This window comes from Uloborus diversus, chromosome 9 (genome assembly GCF_026930045.1).
Source record: "Uloborus diversus isolate 005 chromosome 9, Udiv.v.3.1, whole genome shotgun sequence".
In the NCBI taxonomy this organism is placed as follows: domain Eukaryota; kingdom Metazoa; phylum Arthropoda; class Arachnida; order Araneae; family Uloboridae; genus Uloborus; species Uloborus diversus.
The window spans coordinates 89,643,617-89,665,931 of record NC_072739.1 but is presented as its reverse complement, the minus strand read 5'-3'; the positions used below and the strand labels follow the sequence as shown (position 1 = coordinate 89,665,931).

The following is a 22,315-nucleotide window of genomic DNA, read 5'->3' as shown; positions in this document are numbered from 1 at the left end:
GATGTGAAATCTCACCTTACTTTTTGGCCTGATGTGCACTCTGGATAGGAGTACAAATTCATGAACAGGGTGTCAACAGGAACTGTGAAAAAAAGTTCCCTGACTTTTCCCTGATTTCCCTGATTAAGTTCACCAAATTTCCCTGATTTACGTTACCAATGATAATGGTTTTCTTTCTTTGCTCTACTTGAAATTCATTGTATATTTGTATAAAATGCAGTATTTTTAACGTTTTAAGTTGTGTAAAGTTGTTGAACTAAAGATATATTTTCAAAAGATGTTACTTTTTTAATAAAATGGTTAAAAAAAAGTATCAAGTCAATTTTTTTTGGGGGGGGGGGACCTACAAAACAGTATATTAAATTTTTCTAAAATGGAAAGATTATAGAAAATTTAAAAAAAAAATTACTTCACTTCCAGAAACCACTTAGCATAAGAATTTTAAGAAACTATTAAAATTACTCTTAAAAACATTTGTGTATTTAAGAACTAAAAAGTAATTAAAATTATTTTGAACTAAGTTTTCAAACAGTATAATAATTGTTGTAAGAATCACAAGTAATAGTAAAACAATAGAAGTGATGTAGTTATTCTTATATAAGTAATTGACATATTTATGCAAAACAGATGAAACCATTTGACATCCATTCATAGGGAGCTTTTCTTTAATCAAGAACATAGGTTTTAATGAATGAATACAGCATTTTAACAAAAAAAAAAAAAATATTTACTTAAGTACACAAGTTAACTCTATTTAAAATTATTTCAGTATGTAACGAAAAAAAAATCTTAGATTGCTTTTGTAACAAACAACTTTGAAATGCAAGAAAAAAAAGCAATTAGTTAATTTCAAAACATATAAAAGAATACAACTTGGTTATAGAATTAAAGAATCACTTAAGTCTGAAGAAAAGAAAACCTTTATATTCTGCGGTGACAGCAAATAGTATGATGGCAGAAAACAAAGTTTTTTTAATTCAAAGTTCAATTTTAGCAATTAAATTGAAAATGCAAAGAAGTGATAACTTTTAAGCTTTTATAGTATTAATTGAAAAACGAAAGATTTCTTCTTGAGATCGTGATTACAATACGCTAATTACTTCAAGACAATGGAATAAAGGCAAAGAAGCTAATGCATTAATGAAGGCTTCCTCTTTGCATGTATGGTTGTTTATTTTACGTAGCATTGAAAGCGTAAAAGGAAATTTCAAGCTAGGGAAAATAAACCTAACAGACACAGAACCAATCTTAGGAAGTCCATCCTGTGGTTAATAAGTAAGATTCAATACTTTGACGTTGAGGAAAAAAGATGCACAAATAATGCGGCAGTGTATAATCACACGTCATTAATTTTACTTTCTTTTTGAACAGATAATTGGCGGAAAATGCGTAGTGAATTAGAGTACTTAATTTTGTAAAGCAAAAAAAAAAATTTTTTTTTTCTTCATGAAATAAATTTTTCCTGATTTTTTGTTATTTTTTCAAAATTCCCTGATATTTCCCTGACTTTTCCCTGATCTCCCTGATTTCCCTGATCTGTCGCCACCCTGATGAAAGTTGAACAAAAATTAAAGATTTCAATGCAAGAAGGGGGTAACTTCATTTAATATCGGTTTTGTGTTTTCATCAAAATATTTTTTAAAAAACATATTATGTTTCAGTGTGTAGAAGAAAGACATTTCCAACCAATATTCTAGAAGATATTTTTAAAAGGAGCTGTAACAGGCTACGTTTCATGAGAAAATGACAAAAAAGTAAGCTGTTTTGTTGCATTACCTTTAAACTAAAAAATTTTATCGATGACTTGCATAGCTTTCCTATAAGAACCGAATGTCATTTTAATTATTAATAAAACTTCAAAATTTATGCAGATTACTTGGTGGTGACAGGAACTCTAAAAAAATTTCCCCGACTCTTCGTTGATTAAGTTCACCAAACTTCCCTGATTTACGTTACCAATGATAAAGGTAACTTCTCTTTGCCCTACTTGAAAACCATTGAATGTTTTCTTAAAATACTGTAATCAAATTCTTTTAAGATACAAATTAAAAATACAGTAACAAAATACGCTGTTTCCCCTTTTTTTTTTAAAGCCTACTTTCCCATAAAAGTAAAAGAAAGAAGAAAAAATCAAGAAAGAAAGCTTAAAGCATCCTTAAAATATTGCTAAAAGTTTTTTAAAAAAGTCAAAAATAAATAGAATAACTAAAAAAGTATTAAAAAATTAAAAGTGAGAAAGTTGCGTTTTGAAATGGTGTAAATTTAAGTCTGTCGGTCTGTCTGAACAGCTCAAAAAACCTTAACATAAGTGCCTACAGGGAAGCTTAAGGTCAATATAGATCACGAACTAAAAGTCTGATTTGCTTAAAACAAACTTTGTTGGAAAAAGCTCTTGATGAAGAACAGGTATAAAAAATTTTTTGATTTGGCTATTTTAAGGGTATTTTTTTAACAATTCAATTAACAATAACAACAACACAAAAAATTATCTATTGCCACTGAAAAATGGAAAAATATGTGCAGATTCTTAATATTTTTTCAGTTTTTTATTTCAAGAAATAGGAAAAAAAGTTACATTTTTAAAGTTGAAATACTGTATCCCGTAGACTTAACATGGCTCAAATCAGTGGTAAATATGATTGAATCAAAGTGGAATGAATTTAAAGGGCAAATGTTTTTCTCAGAGCTGCAAAGTGGGAAAATCTGACCCTGGCTCCAACTCAAAAAAACTTCAATTACAAAAATGCAAAAAAAAAAAAAATGCAGATACTGCACTTTACCTTCCCAGAGCAGTATAGTACTGAATACACCACTAATTTTTACAATCTTAACAGACCCTTACTCAATGGAAATGAACAATTGCAATCTTTACTGCTTAAAACAATTGTGCATTCCTGAATTACACTTCGCAAAAAACATCAAACTAGTTTCCAAAAGGTTTTGCACGAGATCTAAAAAATAATCATTTTTACCAGGGTCTTCCATTTCTATTACAGCATCAGTTATTCTTGGCTTGCAGCTACGAATTCTAAATTCTGTCCATAAAACCTGTAAATATTTTTCACATTAGAATAAACAAAAGCATAAAACTAAAAATCTGATGTGGAAACTGCATTGATATCTTCTAGGCCAATTAAATTATAATATATTCTTCTTAGCCATCAATATGGAAGGAAACAAAGTTATAAGCCTCACATTGGTAAACCACACATCCTGCTGTACCTGGCACAAAAGTCTTAAAATTTGAATTATTGTCACAAGGTGGTTTTTATAACATATTTTACCTATATACAATGTTTTATAGTCATTTGTAAGTAGAAATATTTTTTAAAAAATCTGAAAAAGTGCAATCTGATTTGAATACATGGAACCATAAGACTTGAAACAACAATTTCTCCTTTTGAGCTCAGCTTGCAGAAAAGACTTTTGCACTTAGCACAGCAGCATAGCAGTTTCCACTGAAATTGAAAATTTTTTTGCTATTATAAAATCTTAACTGCAAACAATTAAGTCACAAAAACCGGACCTAGGCAAAAGTTTGTTATTCACAAATGATAATCAAATACTAATTACAATTAGTGGATACCTGTGTAAAACATAAAAGGTTTGGGACTTTGTGAATTCGATAACATTTACCAAATGATAACAATATCCGCAAGTACAAGGCGTGTCCGTAAAATAAGTTCCACAAATTTTTTTCACATCAAAAAACTGGTTTAATTGCAAAGAAAAGGACATTTTTGGAAAGTTCAGTCTTTCTTTTATTTTTCTACATAATCGCCGTTGCGTTCTATGCACTTCTGCATTCGAGGAACCAACTTCTTCAAACCAGAGTCATAGAACTCTGCCGCCTGTCCGTGTAGAAAACTGACAACCGCGTTTTGTACCTCTTCATTTGTCTGGAATTGGGTTCTGCCAAGGTTTTTCTTCAACTCGGGGAAGAGATGGAAGTCACTTAGTGATAAGTCTGGGCTGTAGGGTGGGTGAGACACCATTTCCCATCCAAATCCTTCGATGAGGGCTGTGGTTCGATTAGCAGTGTGCAGTCGGGCATTGTCATGGTGAAAACGCACTCCTTTTGTCAGCATTCCTCGTCTCTTGTTCTGACTTGCACCGTTAAGATTTTTCAAGGTCTCACAGTACCGGTCAGCATTGATTGTTGTCCCGCGAGGCATAAACTCGCCCAACAATACGCCCTTTCGATCCCAAAAAACGCTAGCCATGATTTTCCCGGCAGACAGGATTTGTTTGAACTTCCTTGCTTTTGGCGAAGAAGGGAGCTTCAACTGCTTCGATTGCTCCTTTGTTTCCGGCGTGGTGTAGTGTACCCAGGTCTCGTCACCAGTAACAATCGAGTCCAGAAATTCCTCTTTGGTTGTTACGTGAAAAGCGAGAAATTCTTGGGCCGCTTCAACCCACTGCTGCTGGTGGTCTGCAGTGAGCATTTTTGGTACCCATCTTGCGCAGACCTTTGAAAAGCCTAAATGTTCAGTCAAAATCTTGTCAATTGTGGTATTGCTGACCTCCGGAATCTTTACGCACAGCTCCCGAACTGTAATCCGTCGATCTTCAAGCATTGCCGCTTTGACTTTGGCAGTTGTTTCGTCGGAAACCGATGGCCGCCCTGCACGGGCTTCGTCGTGGACATCTGTTCGGCCATTTTTAAAGTCCCTGACCCATCTGCGCACCATCCCGGAGCTCATACACTCTTCCCCATACACTTGAAAAAGTTCTTCGTGAATTTCCTTCCCTGATTTCTTCTTAGCGGCCAGGAAACGCAGTTGGTGGGAGACGCAAGAGGAAGCTCCATCGCTGATGGCTGCTGAGCCAAGACTAAACGTCTCAGCGACGCTGGTTTGGTGAGGGATTGGAGTGGGGGAACCAAACAACCTGCCTCTGTTGCCTGGCCGCGCATAGAAACGCAGCCCGTGGAACTTATTTTACGGACAAGCCTCGTACATTAAGTGGCACATGGAGCAAATGACTAGTTATGGGTATGCTTAAGGGGTTTTTTTTTTTTCTAAATTTGGAAACAAATCTTACAGTTCCAGTTAATGAAAGAACTAATTTTAACTTTAGAATTTAGGAATTGGCCTTTTGTAGCTGTGATACTTTGATTAATTTTCAACTATGAAAATGAACATAGAAGAATACACAAAATATAAATGGCTTTTGAAATTCAGAAAATTACAGCATATCTTTAAGGTTTGCTTTTATGCTTTGGATTATAATAGGAAAAAAAAACCTGTTGTATAATATTCTCCACCGTAAATGACTTATGAACTTTTCGAACTCCATGACCATTGCCTTTACTCCATACAACTGTTTTACCATTATAATAAAATTCTTCCTCTCCGTCATCATCAGGATTTCCTCTCAAAAACCACTGTTCCTATGGCAAATAAAGGAGGGAAAAAATATATTATAAAATATTATATTATAAAATCAAAATGAAAACAAAATATCAGAATGATAACAATGATTTGAAAAGAGTCAACATCATTCAAAACTTCTATTTTTCACCAAAAATAAATTCTTAGGGTATAGGTTTATAATTGTTACAAGTCTGCTTTTAGTTCAAGTGTGCTTGAAAATATAGGACTGAGTCTTTAAGAAAACACAGCAAATTTATTTACAGTTTTTACAAATAAGTTGTCACAATTGCTCAAAGATCCAACAATTAGGTGAATATCACAAAAACACCGCCAACAGCAATAAACAAGTATTTACTTCCAAATGAGACAAAGCACTGTAACAAAACACGGCTCAAACACCACTTTACAAACGATCGAGAAGCTCCTACTTATATTTCAAAAGAAAATACGGCAATATCCTAGCAAATTGTAGTTGTTATCTATTAGGTTTGAAATGTCGTCAAATTTGGCAATTTTTCTCTGAAATTGAAACAAAAAATATTGCCAGCTTGATGATATCTCACCAAGTTCATAGAGCTTCAGGTTATAACTGTTGCCATAAGGGGTGGGGATACAGGTAAAGCTTCGAACAGAAAGGTAATTTTGAGAGAAAATTAGTGGAAAAAAGACCTAATTTACAAGAGTATAATAAACCACATGACATAAGAATAACTTCTATTTATGAAACTCAAAATAATCATTTTAATATCCACAAAAATAAAAAAGATAAAAATAGAGCTTTTGCTCAGATAATACAGCAAAACCTTTTTAGTATCTCCTTCATGAAATAAGACCACCTAATTCATCAGAGTAGTTCTCTTCAATGAAATACTCTTTTTAAGAAACATTTAGGAAATGTTCTCTTTTTAAGATTTTTTTTAAATTATTATTTCAATTAATTAATCTAGGTTATTAATAATTAATTGTACATAAATATTATTTACCTTTGATTGATCTTTTAATGATACTCCTCGCAGAGCTTTAAGTAAATCCCTGGTGAGATTTTGGCTACTGGCTGCAGGTGTAGTAGGAACATGTTGAGTTGGCAGGTGTACATCCCCAGGGTGAATTTTCAGGTGGTCTCTTCCTAATGGAATAAATTCCTGGGGCTCTCCTGCAGTAATCATTGCCTCTTTGCCATCCAGATTTGCAGGTTTACAACAGTTGTGAAATATTTACATCTGAAAAAAAAAAGATTTGTTAGAAATTCTTATTTCAGGAAAATAATTTTAGGATAAGTTTTTTTTCCCTTCAACCTGGTGATGATTTAAAGAAAAAAAAATCATTTGGACACAACCCCCTTTAGCAGTTTTTCTCCCCCCCCCCCAGCATTCTGCAACAATGCTTAAAAATCATAAAATAGTATGCAAGAATTTTTTTTTCTGAAAGTGATTAAAATATTATGATATGGTACATTAGGATGGTCACAAAAAATCGACTTTCGAATTTCTTCCACGGCACCCCCCTAAAATGTGCCAATGGACTAGAAAACATGATTTGCAAAGTTTCAGCTTAATCCGATAATATTAACACGTGCCGCAAAGAGGCAAAAGTTACGAAAAAACAGCGATTTTTAGCAAAAAATCGTAGTTTTTCCTCTTTAAAACCAAAACTTTTCATCCTAGATACTTCGCTCTGGTCTCATTTTATAGGAAATTTTATTCTTGTGATGAGATGTTTATCCATTTTTTTAAAAATAAAAGTTGCAGAATGGTACTTGGCATTATTCATGTCAAGTCATGGAAGATATCATCAATAAGGAATTTTCATGCAAAGACCTTAAAGCATTACAATATTTACATTTATTTGCTCTTTGTTAATTTTAATTTAATCATTAAAAAGGCTTCACTTGAAGGTATTTTAAAAATTAAATGCAACAAATTGTTGATTTAAAATAAAGGAACAAAGCTGTTTAGAAGAGAAAGCAAAGAGTTTAAACTACAAAAAAGAAAAAAAAAGAAAATGCATTTTACTACTAACACTAAAATGACATACACTGAAAAGACATACATCATTATGTTACTACTTTTCATTGTGCTTACTACTACTTTACTTCAAAGTGGTAATGGCTTCGATATGGTAGATTTTGATAAATGTGGAAAAATGTGCCTGCATTCAGACATAACTTGTAATAGAAACTGTCGTTAGTTAGAAATTAGTTTTACACTTCTTTCAGCTGTGACATTGACAACCCTTACACTGTTTACTATCTTTTTAGTTTTAATATAATATTGGTTTCTACGCTATTCATCAAGATCAGTATTTAAAAACTTTATCGATTTCAAATCTCTTTAAAAAAAATTGAATCGCTCTCGTTTGAGGAGAAATGAAAAAAATCTACTTTGTCCAACAAAGTAAGCTTCTTTCAGATTGAGCTGTGCTTTTGTATCCCTATCATCACAATCATCTTTATTATCTCCTACTTCGGATTTTAATTTTGCATCCTTCCTTGTTTTGATCTTTCTTTTTTTTTTTTTTTTTTTAAAGTATCATCAAAAAAGGGAAATGCAACATTCTCTGCGTTCAGGACCACAGATGGCTAATTATTTTAGGTAGTTCTGTGCCTACATCATCTTCATAAATACTCTAGTATTGAACCAAGGATTTTACTAACTGTAGATCTTGGTTAAGGGTCAAAGCTGGATCGCAAACAATAAACCATACTTTTCTGTAAATATCGATGATAAACAACCAAATATCTTCAATACCTTTTATCTCTAAATTGATTAATGAAAGCTGACCCATGAAAAGATATATTTTTAAAGAGTATATGAGGCAGTGAGAAGCAAAGGAATGTAATTGACAAAATTAATATTTGTGAGATAATCATTACAAATAATAGGGGAACCTCTAACTACTCTGCTTAGGGGCAAGAGATGATACTAATTGCTCTGGTAGGGGCTGTTATATAGCATGATTTAGAAAAAAAGTTCAATGAAAGCCTACCTAGGGTCTGAACTCGTTTTATAAGGAACTTTAAAAAGTCCACTTACATCTCTTTTCTTCTCACTACCTCATATGGCCTTAGTCATCCATCTCGTGCGATGGATAGCGCCAGGTACTCGAAAAGTAACGTCGTTTGGAGAAAAACTCCCTAAATAAGCTAGGCAAAATTGAATGAATTCCTTGTAGTCATCCCTAGGCTGCTACTGGTTTAATTTCTCAAAAAGAAAAACTTGAAATTTCACCAGAATTGCTTTTTTTTTTTTTTAAATCTTCTATACTTGCTTTGGATTGCTCCTTATCTATACCATTCATCCTGAAATTCTTGAAAAATATCTGGCTGAGGTCTAGTGGACGTACCTGTTTTGCAAATCAAATCTTCTTTTAAACTAGGGATGCACCGGATATCCGGTAACTATCCGGTATCCGGCCTATCCGGCTGATTTTTTAACTATCCGGAACTATGAGGTATCCGATCTGGCAAGCCACTCCGGAGCCGGATCTCCGACAGTTTTTTGCAGGATATCCGGGCAGTTATACGGAAAATTAAAGTGAAATTTTCAGTTGATTATTTAAGTATAATTTTATTTATGTTTAAAAAAAATTGTTAACATGTTGAGAACGACTTTTAATAATATATTTAAGATACAGTAAAACCTCGCTACAATGCTATCCAATACAACGATAAATCTCTCTACAACGATAATATTTCGTGGTCCCGGTGAACTCGCATAGGAATTAATGTTATCCTCCTTTCAATATTGAGATATTCTCTACAGCAATAAATCCCTGTAAAGCGATGTTTTTTAAGTTTTCAACCCATCTTTATTACGATAATTTGGTTTTCAAGTACAGTAAAATCCTGAAAGTAACCACTCCTATTTTCAAAGAAAAAACTTAAAACTTTTATTTTTTCTTTAAAAATGGTTAGCTCTAGTTTCGCGCTACATTTTAAACAATGCGTTTCCAAAATGGCGTCGCGCTGGAGATAGTTTATTTTCACAAGTCAAAACAAAAATGCACCTTCCAAAATAAATGAAAAAGCAGTAGAATCGTATAAATTTCTTTTGCAACATATATGAACAAAAAGAAAAGGCGCCCTTGTATCAAACGGCGTCTAGACCAAAGCAATAAAGAGCTGAAACCGTCTTTCCTCCCCCCTGAGATTGTTTTTTTATTTTGTTTAAACCACAGTGTTTTTTTTTTCTTTTTTGGGAAAAGAAAACATGCACATGGAGAGGGAAACTAAACATCTAAAAATGCTTGCCAAGTAAAAAAAACAGAAAATGTTCAATTTTTTTTGAGTGAGTGGCAAATGAAGATGATCCGAAAAGGTGTAACATTCCCATCTGATTGAGTCATCACAGTCACATGATCAACGAAAACAAAAGATTTGATTTTATTCACTAGTTTATTTTTCCCTAAGATGGCAGGGAGAAAGCAAATTTCATTTCAAGATAAACTCAACGTCATCAGCGATATTGACGATGGAATGAAGCAGGCTGACGCAGCTAAGAAATATGGATTATCTCAATCTACAGTTGTAACGTTCCTCAAGAAGAGTTAACATATTGAAGATGCTGTGAGATCAAATTCAATTAATCCCAAGCAAAAACGACTAAAAGTTGCGACTAATGAAAACATTGATGCTGCCGTCCTGAAGTAGTTTCAAGAGATGAGGGCAACAAATATCCCAATAAATGGCAGGGTTGTTTGGTTTAAACCACGTTGGTTTAAACCATGGTTCAAACCATGATTTAAACCAATTGGTTTTTTTAAAAAAAACCATGCAGTTTTTTTAAAAAATGGTTTTAAAAAAAAGCCAAAAAAAAAAAATCCATTTTACAGGTTTACATTGATTTCCCCACACATATTGAAAAATGTAAAATTGCAAAGTTGCTTCTTCAAAATGTATTACAAGCTTTAATCGAAAAAAAATATTAATATATTTTTTATTTCATATATGTGCCATAAAGCAGATTTCAGTCAACTTCCATCGTTATGCTTAATTTGCATGATTAGTTAAGATTTACTAAGGATTGAATCTTTTATTGTAGATGCAATGCATTATATTGCTCACTCCTGTTGCAGGGGTGTGACATTTTTGCCCATTTATTTGCAATTTCCTGGAATTTTAACTTTGACTTGTAAGGTAATCAACAGTCTAACTTAATTGTTTGCACCTAAAAATTAAGATTTGTTATGCAGGTGAACAGAAATAATATTTTTTGAATCAAATTAAAAAAAAAAAAGTTTATACTTCACGTATATAACGTTTTTGGCAAAAAAAATTTCTTGAAATAGAATTTGCTACACATTTATTTGTTCTAAAAAGTTTGCATTTAATATTTTTTAAACTTCAATGCTGGATGCAACATGTATGCCAGTAAATGAGCTGTAATTTAAGCCATGTTACACCAATTTTTGTATTTTTGATTTGGTTCTTTGTTTTAGAGATAGTCGATATCTTTTCCAAGTCTTTCCAAAATAAGAACGGAGTCGAATATAGAGCAGCACTTTTTTTTTTTAAACTTTGTCAGTACAACAACAATTGATTTTTTGACTGTTCAATCATGTACTTTTGTACGTTTTTGCTTTACTTCAATATTTGCGACATTGTGCATATAAAAATCAGCATTATGTAAGATTAGAAAGAAAAAGCATGAAAATTGTTCTTTTGAAAAGATTATGCTTAAAAATATATCTTTTACCTATATTCGATAATTATTCATATTATGTTGGTTTTATAAAGTTTTTTTCTTGGATCTTCATTATATTTTATCTTAACCCGCATCACAACCACTTCTTGAAGTATTTCATATCATAAAGGGTCTATATATACATGCATACTAATATGTTAATCAAGTCAAACATTTCAATCAATATTTCCCCGCAGAAAGCTATTTTAATTATTTAATTTAGTTACAAGATTTTGTTCTTATCTCTTTAATTAATCAAGAAATTAGGTATAATGTGACTATTGAATAACTGTTAATTACATGGAACCTTAATTACCTTCCAAAAATAAATTGTTTTTCTTGCAAATAGTATTTAAACCAAAAAAACCCGGTTTAAACCAAAAAAACCTGGCTTAAACCAAAAAAAAACGGGTTTTTTTACCAACCCTGATAAATGGACCCTTGTTATGTGCACAAACACGGAAATATGCAGCAATGCTAGGGAACGAAACTTTTAAAGCTAGCAATGGTTGGCTAATGCGTTTTTGGGATCACCACGGAATCACTTTCCAGGAAATTCACGGAGAGAAAAAATCTGCTCCGATGAAGGAGGCAAATGTCTGGAGACAAGAGAAGATGAAAGATATTCTTCAAAAGTATGCACCCGAAGACATTTATAACGCTGATGAAGCTGGGCTGTTTTTTCAACTCCTCCCTGATAGAACGTTGGTGTTTAAGGGTGAAAAGTGTCACGGCGGGAAGAAATCAAAACAAAGATTGACTGTTCTTCTGAGTGCTAATAGTACAGGAACACATGAAATTCAACCTTTTGTTATCGGCAAATCTTTGAAGCCAAGGCGCTTCAAGAATGTGAGAAGTCTTCATGTGGAATATAAAGCCAATAAAAAGGCTTGGATGACGTCTAAATTTTTTTCTGAATGGTTGCCTAAGTTAGCTAAGGAAATGAAGAAGAGGAAGAAAAAAATTGCATTGTTGATTAATAATTGCTCCACTCACACCTCAATTCCAAAACTACAATGCGTTGAAATTGTTTTTTTTTTTTCGGCCAACTGCACTTCCATATTGCAGCCACTTGACATGGGCATAATTAAATGTTTTAAAGGATACTATAGGAAACGTTTGGTAGAATCGATACTTCTGGGGATTGAAAATAAAGTGGAAGACTCTTTTAAAGCTGTAAATGTTAAGGATGCATGTGACTTTATTGCTGGACGTTGGTGGGCAGTAACAAAGAAAACCATTCTGAATTGTTGGGAAAAGGCCGGTTTAGGTGCCTTAGAAGATAAAATCGTTATCTGATTGTGATGAAAATTCCTCAGACTGTGATATTTTATATGATCAGGAAATAGGTTTGAATCTCCAAACATCTGTGTCCCAACTCGAGGAAAAAACGGGTAAAAAATATGGAGTGAACGTGGGGGATTATTTGACAGCGGATGAGGATCTTACTGTTTTCACAGGAGTTACTGATGAAGAAATTCTCTCTGAAATTACTGGTGAGATGGAACATAGTGGAGAAGAAGACGATGAGGAGGAAGAAGATGATGATGATGATAATAGGAGTCCATCACAATCCTTATTGTCGACCCAGGAAGCACTTCAATCAGTCAAATTTCTGCGGACATTTTTTTCAAGTCTTCCATCCACAAACGAGGATCATTTTCGTGCTTTGGACTCAATGTATACCTTGTTGGTTGACTTAACAATCAAAAAAGTGGCCAAACAAACAAAAATATTCGATTTTTTTCAATAAAAACAGATTTGAGGTATGTTTACGAGCTTATTTTCGGAATTTATTTGAATTGATAGTAATATTTAATCATAATTAACACCTTGCCAATAAATGTATTACAAATATACTATATATAAAAATATTTACATCTAGGTAATGCATATACTATAACATTTAAATAAAAAAAACCTATTGTATTATCAAAATATATAGGCCCTCGATATAACAATATATCCCTCTACAACAATATATTTCTTTGGTCCCAAAAATATCGTTACAGCGAGGTTTTACTGTATTAATTTGCATTTTTTAATAATGTGAATCGTTATTTTCTGGAATTAAAGGGAAATTTTAAGTTGATTATTTAAGCGTAAGTTTATTAATTTGTTTTTAAAAAGTGAACGCGTTGAGAATGACTCTTAATACTGTATTTAAGATGTTGATTTGCATCTTTTAAGAGAGTGAATCTTTGTTTTCTGGAATTAAAGTAAAATTTTCAGTTGATTATTTTAGCATAAGTTTGTTAATTTGTTAACTGGGTTGCCCACCTAGGGGAAGGGGTGTTTTAGGGGTATTTTCTCTTTTTTTTTGGGGGGGGGGCTTTCTATTTGGGGGGTATTTATGGTTTTTAGGGGGTGGGCCCTTGCTCTTAGGGGGGGGGCACCCCTGTATTTAAGATGCTAATTTGCATCTTTAGAGAAAATGTACCTTTATTTCTGGAATTAAAGTAATATTTTAAGTTGATTATTTAAGTTTATTTATTAATTTTTTTAGTCAAACTGGCCCTGTTTTAATATTTTCTTTTTTAACTTGTATGTTAGAAAAATTTTACACGTGTATTATCTGTAATAAAAATTATTTCAAAGCAAAGTTTTATTTTTTGTTATTTCTAAAGTGGAAACAAGAAAATGTATTACTTTATGATGAAGTTTAAAAAAATTTCTACACGTCATGCAAATCTAATAACAAATACGACTCATTATACGACCTTTAAGATTTCAACTATGAATAATTAAAAGTTTAAACCATGTGTACATTACATACAGAATTAATTTTTGCCGAAAGTTTGTCTCTTTCGAAAAAAATCTGTCGAAATAAAACAATATTTTAATGTTTCATTTTATATATAGCACAATTCCTAAATTAAAATATAGAGGCTCTAAAAAAGTACATTTGAATGTACTTAACATGTTTTTAAAGAAATGATATGTGGAACAAGTTTGATTTATTGTTTGGAAACGGCGTTGTAGAAAAATATGCGAACATGCAATGCAATTGAAATGCCGGATATCCGAATGCGGCAGGTAAGGGGGCATCGGATATCTGGTATCCGGCAAAACCACTATCCGGTGCATCCCTATTTTAAACCAACTTCTAAAGTGTGGTAGAGACTTGCTAAATACAAAAACTTTTTCTGTAACAACTGCAATTCAATCACAAAACACAGTTTTGCACTGTAGAAGCCCTAACAAGTCCCTGTCTAAGAACACAGACCACTTTCTTGAGAATCGTAGTTTTTCCTTTCTCTAGGGTGTCGAAAGCCTTTACAAGACTGGGATTTTTAAGCTATTGCTTAGCTCTGACCACAAGGAATAAAGCAACATTCCTTATTTATGGCCTGTACAGCTAATTTCAAAAGTTTTACACGCAGTTGTTTGTTTTAGCTTTGAGTTTTAGAGACATAACTGTAGTACAGTGAAGTCCTGTTACAACGAACTTCGAATTACCAGAAATTTTTGTTGTAACAAGGTTTTAGTAGTAATGAAATTCAAGCAACGTAATGGAAATCAAATCAGGGCTGAAAATTTGTTTCGTTAAATAGGATATTTTGTTGTATCGGTATTCGTTGTAACGGGGTTTTACTCTATACATTTCTGATAATGTTGCTGTTATTGCTCTGATTACTTAGCATTGTAAGGGGGTTACAACCATTAACTAAAAGAACTAATACAATTTATTTTTTAATGATTCATTCTTTTTATGCGATTTGGAGGATATTAGCTACAACCTGACTTAAAAAATCCTGAATAATGTTCAATCAACTTTTACAAGAATTTAAATGAAATTCGACTCAAAGAGAATAAAATTCCCTACAAAATGAGATCAGAAAGAAGTTTCTAGAATGAATGGTTTTGGTTTTACAGATGAAAAACTACAATTTTTTGCCAAAAATTGCTGAACTTTAGCCTCTTTGCGGCACATGTTAATATCATCGAAATGACTTGAAACTTTGCAAATCATATTTTCTAGTCTATTGGCACATTTTAGAGGGGAGCCGCAAAAGATTAGTTGAAAAAAGTTTTTCCCCATATACCTTGTGACCACCCTAATGGTACATTAATGCCCAGAAACTTGTTTTCAGACTTGAGAAATATTTTTTATATGAAATAAAAGGGAATAAAGGGATAATATAAGGGAATGTGATTGATCTTACACCTAGGTGTATCATCAGTCACTGTTTTTTTTTTTATTCCTCTTTATTTCACACAAAATAAAATTCCCTAAGTTTGTAAACAAGTGTATGAGCATTAATAAACCATATCATGATATTTTAGATCAATTTCAGAAGAAATAAAATTTAATTTCTAGACAGTACTGAATTTGAAAGTTAAAATTATGGTCAAATTGTAATATCGGTCCCCGTGGAATGACCCTTAGAACTATTTCAGGTGCAAACTCCAGGGGCGTAGCTAAGGAGGGGGTTTTGGGGACAAAACCCCCCCGAAAAGTTAGTCTCAAAAAAAAAAGAGAAAAAGAAGAGAGAAGAAAAAGAAAAAAAAAGAAGAAAAGGAAAAAAATTCCAAGCGATTATATATATATATATATATATATATATATATATATATATATATATATATATATATATATATATATATATATATATATATATATATATATATAAAAGAAGTAACCCCCCCCCCCCCCCCCCCCCGAAAGTTGGGTCTAGCTACGCCACTGGCAAACTCTCAATATATATAATTTCCTAGAAGTAGGTAAAGTACAATCCAACACTGCATGTACTCGTTTCTGGCACATGAATTGACATTTTTTGAAAAAAAGTGAAACTCCTCCATTTTAAAACTTTGAATCCTTACTTTTACCAACCCTAACATGGCAGTAGCATATATACTTAAAAAGACTCCTCATTTGGTGAACTACTTCATTGTAATGGAATTTGTTATATGACTAGTTTTGTTTACAGATCATAAAATAATAATAATAATAATGTATTGTATCAACAAATAAGTAGTTTCTATGCAACTTTGAACAAAAACAGGGGCAATGAATGAAGTACTAGCAAATATTTAAAATGTTCTAGGTTTGTACCTAGAATAGAAAAGTGTCAGAACTATTCTATGATTATATAACAGACAACTCATATATTACTACATGTTCAGTAGCCTTTCGTTATATTGAGCAAATACAGGGCAATGAATGAAATACTAGCAAATACTAAAAATGCTCAAAGTGTGTACCTAGAATAGCAAAGCATCAGAACTATCCTATCATTTTTTTAACAACTTCTTCTTAACTATTATTTAACTACTCATAGATTATTGCATGTTCAGTAGCTCTTCATTATACTGTTGCTCCTTTCTTCTATCTCCCCCGAAATATTAAAGTCTAAAATTTAAAAAAAAAAAAACTCTGCTTTAAGTTTGAAACCATTCATTGAAAACATATAGATCAGTCAGAAATTGCCTTTTTCTTCTTTAATTTGTTAATGAACAAAACAAAAATGCTTCTATTCTTCTGAATTCACTGAAAAAGCAGTGGCAATTCCTTTCATCCAAATATACATACCTGCAGAATAATTCAGTTTAAGATAGTTTGAAAACTACTTCACACTTTCTTTTGTATTGATACTAAGGCACTTATCCTTAGTATCAATACAGTAAGTGAGAGACAACATGCAGACGTTCTACTAGCCCAAGAAGAAAACATTATGCCCTTCTCTGACTGCCTTTTCTCTTTATAGTAAATAAAAGTAAGGTTTCAAAGAAATTCTAGAAGGAAGTCTGTGGCGGGCCTGTGTCCAGGAGACCCCATAGCATTTACAGCCTTGAAATTTTGTACAAAATTACTTCGAGCTTTGAGGGTGTGCACCTGGGGTTTTATTTTTTTTAAATTCAAATTAGTTTTTTTGTAATTAATTTTTTAAGCTCAAATTTTGCATAAATTTCCTGTTATTGCCTATTAGAGGGGTGAAAAATTACTGGACCATATTTATATTATACTAGAGGACCCGACAGACATTGTTCTGTTCAAAGTTTGCAAATTGAAAAGTTAAAAAATTTCAATAAACCATCAAGTGTTTGAACCGTTTTGCTGAAAAAAATAAGTAAAAAGAAAATGTTTTAAGCTGCTTGGCGTCAGAATGCGTACATATTTACTACTACTTGGTTTATCTAATGCACATTGAGCAGTTGTTTTATTAGCTATTTTTCTCCTGTACTTGATGGTTTGTTCTTTCAGCCATACTCAAAGGATAAAAAGCGTCCTCAGATATTAAAACTAACTATCCATCTAGAACAAACAGGAAATCCCGCTGCAGCATCCTCCATATGAAAAAGAATAAATCAATCGAAAGGATATCGTTTAAAAAAATGATAAAGCTAAAAACAATTCTTTAAATAAGCAAAAATCACTCATCCCTCCCCCCCCCCTCACAATGTAAAATAAACAAATTCTTCAACTAAAATGACTAAGCACTCTTTAAAAACGAAAAGTAATTCTTTGCAATTTGAAATATTTTGCCAAATAAACAAAAAATACAATAAATTACATTACAATTGCTTTAAAATGTAAACAAATAATGACGCAACTCTATTGTTTATTGCCAAAGTCGCCAAGCCATTACGTTACTGTAATCCAGCCGATCAGTGAGCGAAGCCAACTCCGACCGATTAGCGGTCCGATCTTCCGATCTTTTGAACCAAAACTTTTTAAGCTTCATATATTGCCTAATTTGTTCTTTCCACCAAAGATAAAGATCTTCCACTGCAGTGATCTTTTGTGTACAGAACTACCCTGTTGTAATTTATCTGGACGAAAATAAAATTTGTTTCGTATTTAAATTCCATCATATTTTCCTTTAATAATGTACTGATTAGTTAGATGATCCTTAAATTATTCTTGACATTGGTGCCAAAACTCAGATATATTTCAGCTAAGAAACGAATGTTGCTATGCACGGTACTTTCTGATCATTTGGTTAGGTAAACCTAAAGCACCGATCCGGTCACATGGTTCAACTACGACGAAAGAAGACATGTTTACCCGATTTCTTCCAGTACTTTAGCTTAAAATATATCACGGGTCTAAAATTGTATCTTTCAAGAAATGAAAGCTTCACTCTCTCTCTCTCTATGTTTTTTCTATTCTCAATTGACATATTACAGTAGGAAATTTAATTACAAAAAGCAGAACTGGCTTTCTTATTGTCCTTTGGCAACGGGTTAAATATTTATTTCAGTTCTCGCTCAACAATAAGTTAAGATAAATATTAATCATTTGGGAGATTTTACCATCCAATGTTTAAATTAATTAATTCATTAACAAAAACGTTTCCAATTCGATCCATCGCGCTTCAAAACCATGCTTGCCACAACTTAATAACATACAAAAAAATTGATCAAAATCGGTCCAGCCGTTTAAAAGCCTTATGGTGACAAACGCCCACACAGAAGATTTTTATATATTACAAGGCTGATATGGCCTCTCGTGGGCCCTGAAAATGAATGCGTATTGGTTAAAAAAGCATCTTAATGCAACAATTAAATAGTAACCAATGAAGGTATCAACACGGTTCATAATTCTAATTAAACACTGAATAAAAGGTTTGCGAAATATACTGAACAAAAATGTTTGTATTAAAAAAGAAATGAAAAGCGAAAAAAAAGACTAATGAGATTAAATAAAATACACCGCCAACTCAATCAATTCCATCCGAGCTGTCGTATCTCACTAAACGGAGGGCAACGCATAGCTGAATGAAAATAGTAGCTTTACCTTCTTCTTCTTTACTAATAACTAGTGGCACCCGCACGGCTTCGCCCGTAATAGAAAAATTAAAGGTCTTTTGGTTCGCTTGTATATTTACAAATAATGTATGGTGAATTTTCTCGCAATTGACTTGTACCGACGTTACAGTTCCACGTTATGATAATTTCATATCTCGCCAATTGGCTTGTGTCCATTTACGGTTCCACGTTATGATAATTTCGTAATTTATGATAGTTTTTTTTTCTTAAAATTGGAATAAAAAAAGAACCACATCGAATTTTCAAAAAATCGCTTCGAGGTGCACACCCCCATGCTACATACTAACTCTGTGCCAAATTTCATGAAAATCGGCCGAACGGTTTAGGCGCTATGCGCGTCACAGACATCCTACAGACATCCTCCGGACAAAGAGACTTTCTGCTTTATTATTAGTAAAGAAGATATCATTGGAAACGGTAGAATTTTCTGCGTTTTGCAATTTGTTTCAATGCTCTAACTTAAATACGGCAGGAGTTATTTGCGTTTTAGCTTGAACTTTTTTTTGCTTAGCTAAAATCTAAGCACTACTTTCTTCATTAAATATATGAGTAAAAAGCGAAAGAGTTGTTCCACAGTTTTCTTTTTGACACCACTGGAAAGAGCATTTTTTTTTACTCCAGATCTGATTCCACCTATGGTCAAAAAACTAAGCTTCTATCTCCAAAGGAAAAAAGTTACAAGCCGTTAAAAATAAAGTTTGAATCATCTCCATTAAAATTATTGATGTTTTATTTGGCGTTGCTATAGTTACGTCTTTGCGATTCGCATGTTTCTTCTTTCATATTCAAACTTTAAGGAATTCGATTTTAACGGAAAATCTTAGGCTCAACTCAGTTGAAGCCCGAGTTAAAGAGCAAAATATATTACTAGAGACTACGAATATGAAAGCGACTTTTCAAATGTACAAAACTGCAGTTTTGCGATGCTCAGGAGTCCCTTAGCCTTTACGACTCTGCAAGTTGGTACAAGTTATTTTTAAATTCGGGGAAGGGGTGCTTTTTGATCCAAAGGGTTAAATAATGTGTTTTTAATCTGTTTCTTTTTAACTGACGATTTAAATCTTTGCAAATCAAATAAGATTGCAAAGAAATCTTGGGTGAGCGTTAGCAAGCAAGGGGCAGAGCCCCCAAGTATAGTACAAAAAAGATTTGTGCAACGGAATTTCCATCAAAGAAAGGAAGGGAAAGAGTTTTCTGGAAACAATATGGCTACTTTTACTTTTCACATCCTTTCTACAGCAAATCAAAAGAACTAGAAAGTCTTTTGGGAATTATAGGGTATTGGAATGCTCACTATTAAAATCTTGTGGTATCTAAGAAAAATCATCTTCATTTGCCGTTTGTTGTTTGTACCCTTCTGATGCTGAAAATTTAGTTAAACTTCAATCTTGTTTGAATTTTAATGCGTGTGATAATACATTTGTGAATCCTATCGAACCCATTTGAAAATCATGTCATAAAGAACAAAAGCTAATTTACTTGTATGTCGGATGGATAACTAATTTCATTGACCTTGGTTATCTCGCACTTTTGGATACATCACCCTTTTTCTTTGTCCCCCAAAAAGTGCAATATAACGAGTCAACTGTAATAAAAACATTGTGTATCCACATTTTAAAAAAAATCTATAGCATGAAAAAATCCATGGTTTTTTATTAATCTGGTTAATTGGACATCCAGTCAATCTACAATCAGAGCTCTACTGCAGATGTGAAGATTTTTATTTCGTTTATTTATTTTTTCCTACTAAGGACTCTATCGCTGGTTGTAACATGTTATATCGGGCCATGCAAACTGTTTTAAGTGAGTTGAAGAATTGCAACAACGATCTGCTGATGCTATTGGCCTTTTTTGAAATAGCACTAATAGTATGTTACTTGAACTTTATAATGTAGAGACTTGCTTACTAAATTATAGTTTCCATTTATTGTAGATGCTTGAATATGGCAGGTAACAAAAACTGATGAAGTTGACATACTTCCATTATTTAATTACATTATCATTTTGTCTTTAATAACTTTTGTATTAGCACCCCTAAGTGATACTCACTTTTCCTTTTTTTTTTTCTTGCAATAAAAGACCAGTAACAATAAATGTCAAAAGAAAATACATGCAAAAAGAAAATAACAGTGAAAGATATTTTTAAAAGAAGTTGCCAAGTTCTGGAGTGCAAAATGTGTGTGTGTGGGGGGAGGGGGCATGTAGCTTTTAGTAGCTTCTAAACAAAATAAATAAATGGAGCTTTCCTTTGCACATTCTAAACGAAAATTATTCTATGCCTATTTATTTACATAGTCATGCATTGCAGAACATTTAAGTTTTTTTCAAAAAATAAATCAATCAATGAATCAAGAGTCAGCAGGAAACTGCATTTTTGATGAAATTAACTTTTATTTACGTCTTCAAAGCCTCCGAAGTAATAAGTTTAAGATACAATTGTGTTCAATACTTTTCAAGACAATAGTTAATAATAACAATAATTACAAAAATCTGATTTATGGCACATTTTATGTTTTTTTAATTACCACCAATACTATTCACCATGTGGTTTCAGTATAGCATTTGAAGCTGTACTGAATATGTGTTATTATTTGTTGGTCATAAACTATAATAAAAATATTAATAGAATTAACCTATTTGAGACCGGTCCAATGTGCTCCGAGGTCCAAGGAGCCTGGACTCTGCTTACAATATATTTTAAACAGCTAGGGGAACAAGGATCAAAATCAAGTATTCCCAGGCTTTAATTTGCATGGAAGCTTATGAGAGCTGAGGTCCTGCATTTCCTTTCAGTAAATTTATTTATATTAGATGGAATTCAAGCTTATTTAAACAATAAAATATGCTCTGAAGAACTCACGAACTTTTAAGTCAGAATTTAAACTCGAAGATTCCATGTACAGAGTGACAAGAGAAAATACATTGAATAGTTGCACAATCTTATCTGTCTTTGAAATTGGACAAAGAATCACTTACAAACTCACGTTTAATGTGAAAATTCATTGTTTCTTCAATGATTCAAATAAAAAAAAGAACAAAACAAGTGGAATGATTGAAGTATCTGAGCTAATAACAAAACATTTAAAAGAGGTGGAAAATGAGAACAGTACAGATTTTCTACGCGTTTTACGAAAAGAGGTTACAGTAAGAATTAAATACCTGGTATATAAAACAATTTTGGAAGAAAAAATTGGGCTAGAAGTGGAATAAATTCTTCGTAAACATTTCAAAATAAGAGGGATTTCTGCACAAGTTCTGCCGGTTACGGTTTCTTACTTGAGAATAATTACATTTGGCTCAGTTGCGTTAATATAGAAGAGATTTAGACACTAGTTTTCTCCTTTTCAGATTATAAAATTGTTCAGTTTTCGGAGGCTTTTACCTGTCTCATAGGTATTATTTAAAACATAAAAAGACATTTCAAATTAAAAGGTATGCGCCATGTCTTCCTTTCAAACTGGCCAATTTCTTATTTTTCTCATG

The 22,315-nt window shown here is 32.5% G+C and overlaps 2 protein-coding genes across 2 annotated transcripts in view; one reads left to right on the top strand and one right to left on the bottom strand.

Moving 5' to 3' along the window:
- LOC129230367 (anaphase-promoting complex subunit 1-like) overlaps positions 1-22,080 on the bottom strand; it is a 112,484-nt gene extending 90,404 nt beyond the window's left edge. The window contains 4 exon segments of the mRNA XM_054864764.1: positions 2,973-3,048; positions 5,246-5,392; positions 6,359-6,595; positions 21,992-22,080. Coding sequence (XP_054720739.1) covers positions 2,973-3,048; positions 5,246-5,392; positions 6,359-6,541 — 406 coding nt within the window. The 5' untranslated portion in view covers positions 6,542-6,595; positions 21,992-22,080.
- Positions 11,531-12,809, top strand: LOC129230366 (tigger transposable element-derived protein 6-like). The gene is made up of 2 exons (XM_054864763.1): positions 11,531-12,269; positions 12,376-12,809. The coding sequence occupies exons 1-2, from the start codon at positions 11,531-11,533 to the stop codon at positions 12,807-12,809; spliced, it is 1,173 nt and encodes a 390-aa protein (XP_054720738.1).
- Positions 22,081-22,315: the final 235 nt, after the last annotated feature.

Coding starts and splice junctions, on each gene's coding strand:
- LOC129230366 (XM_054864763.1), top strand. CDS start 11,531: ATGCTAGGGAACGAAACTTTTAAAGCTAGCAATGGTTGGCTAATGCGT. Junction 12,270..12,375: donor ATGTGACTTTATTGCTGGAC/GTTGGTGGGCAG, acceptor AAAATTCCTCAG/ACTGTGATATTTTATATGAT.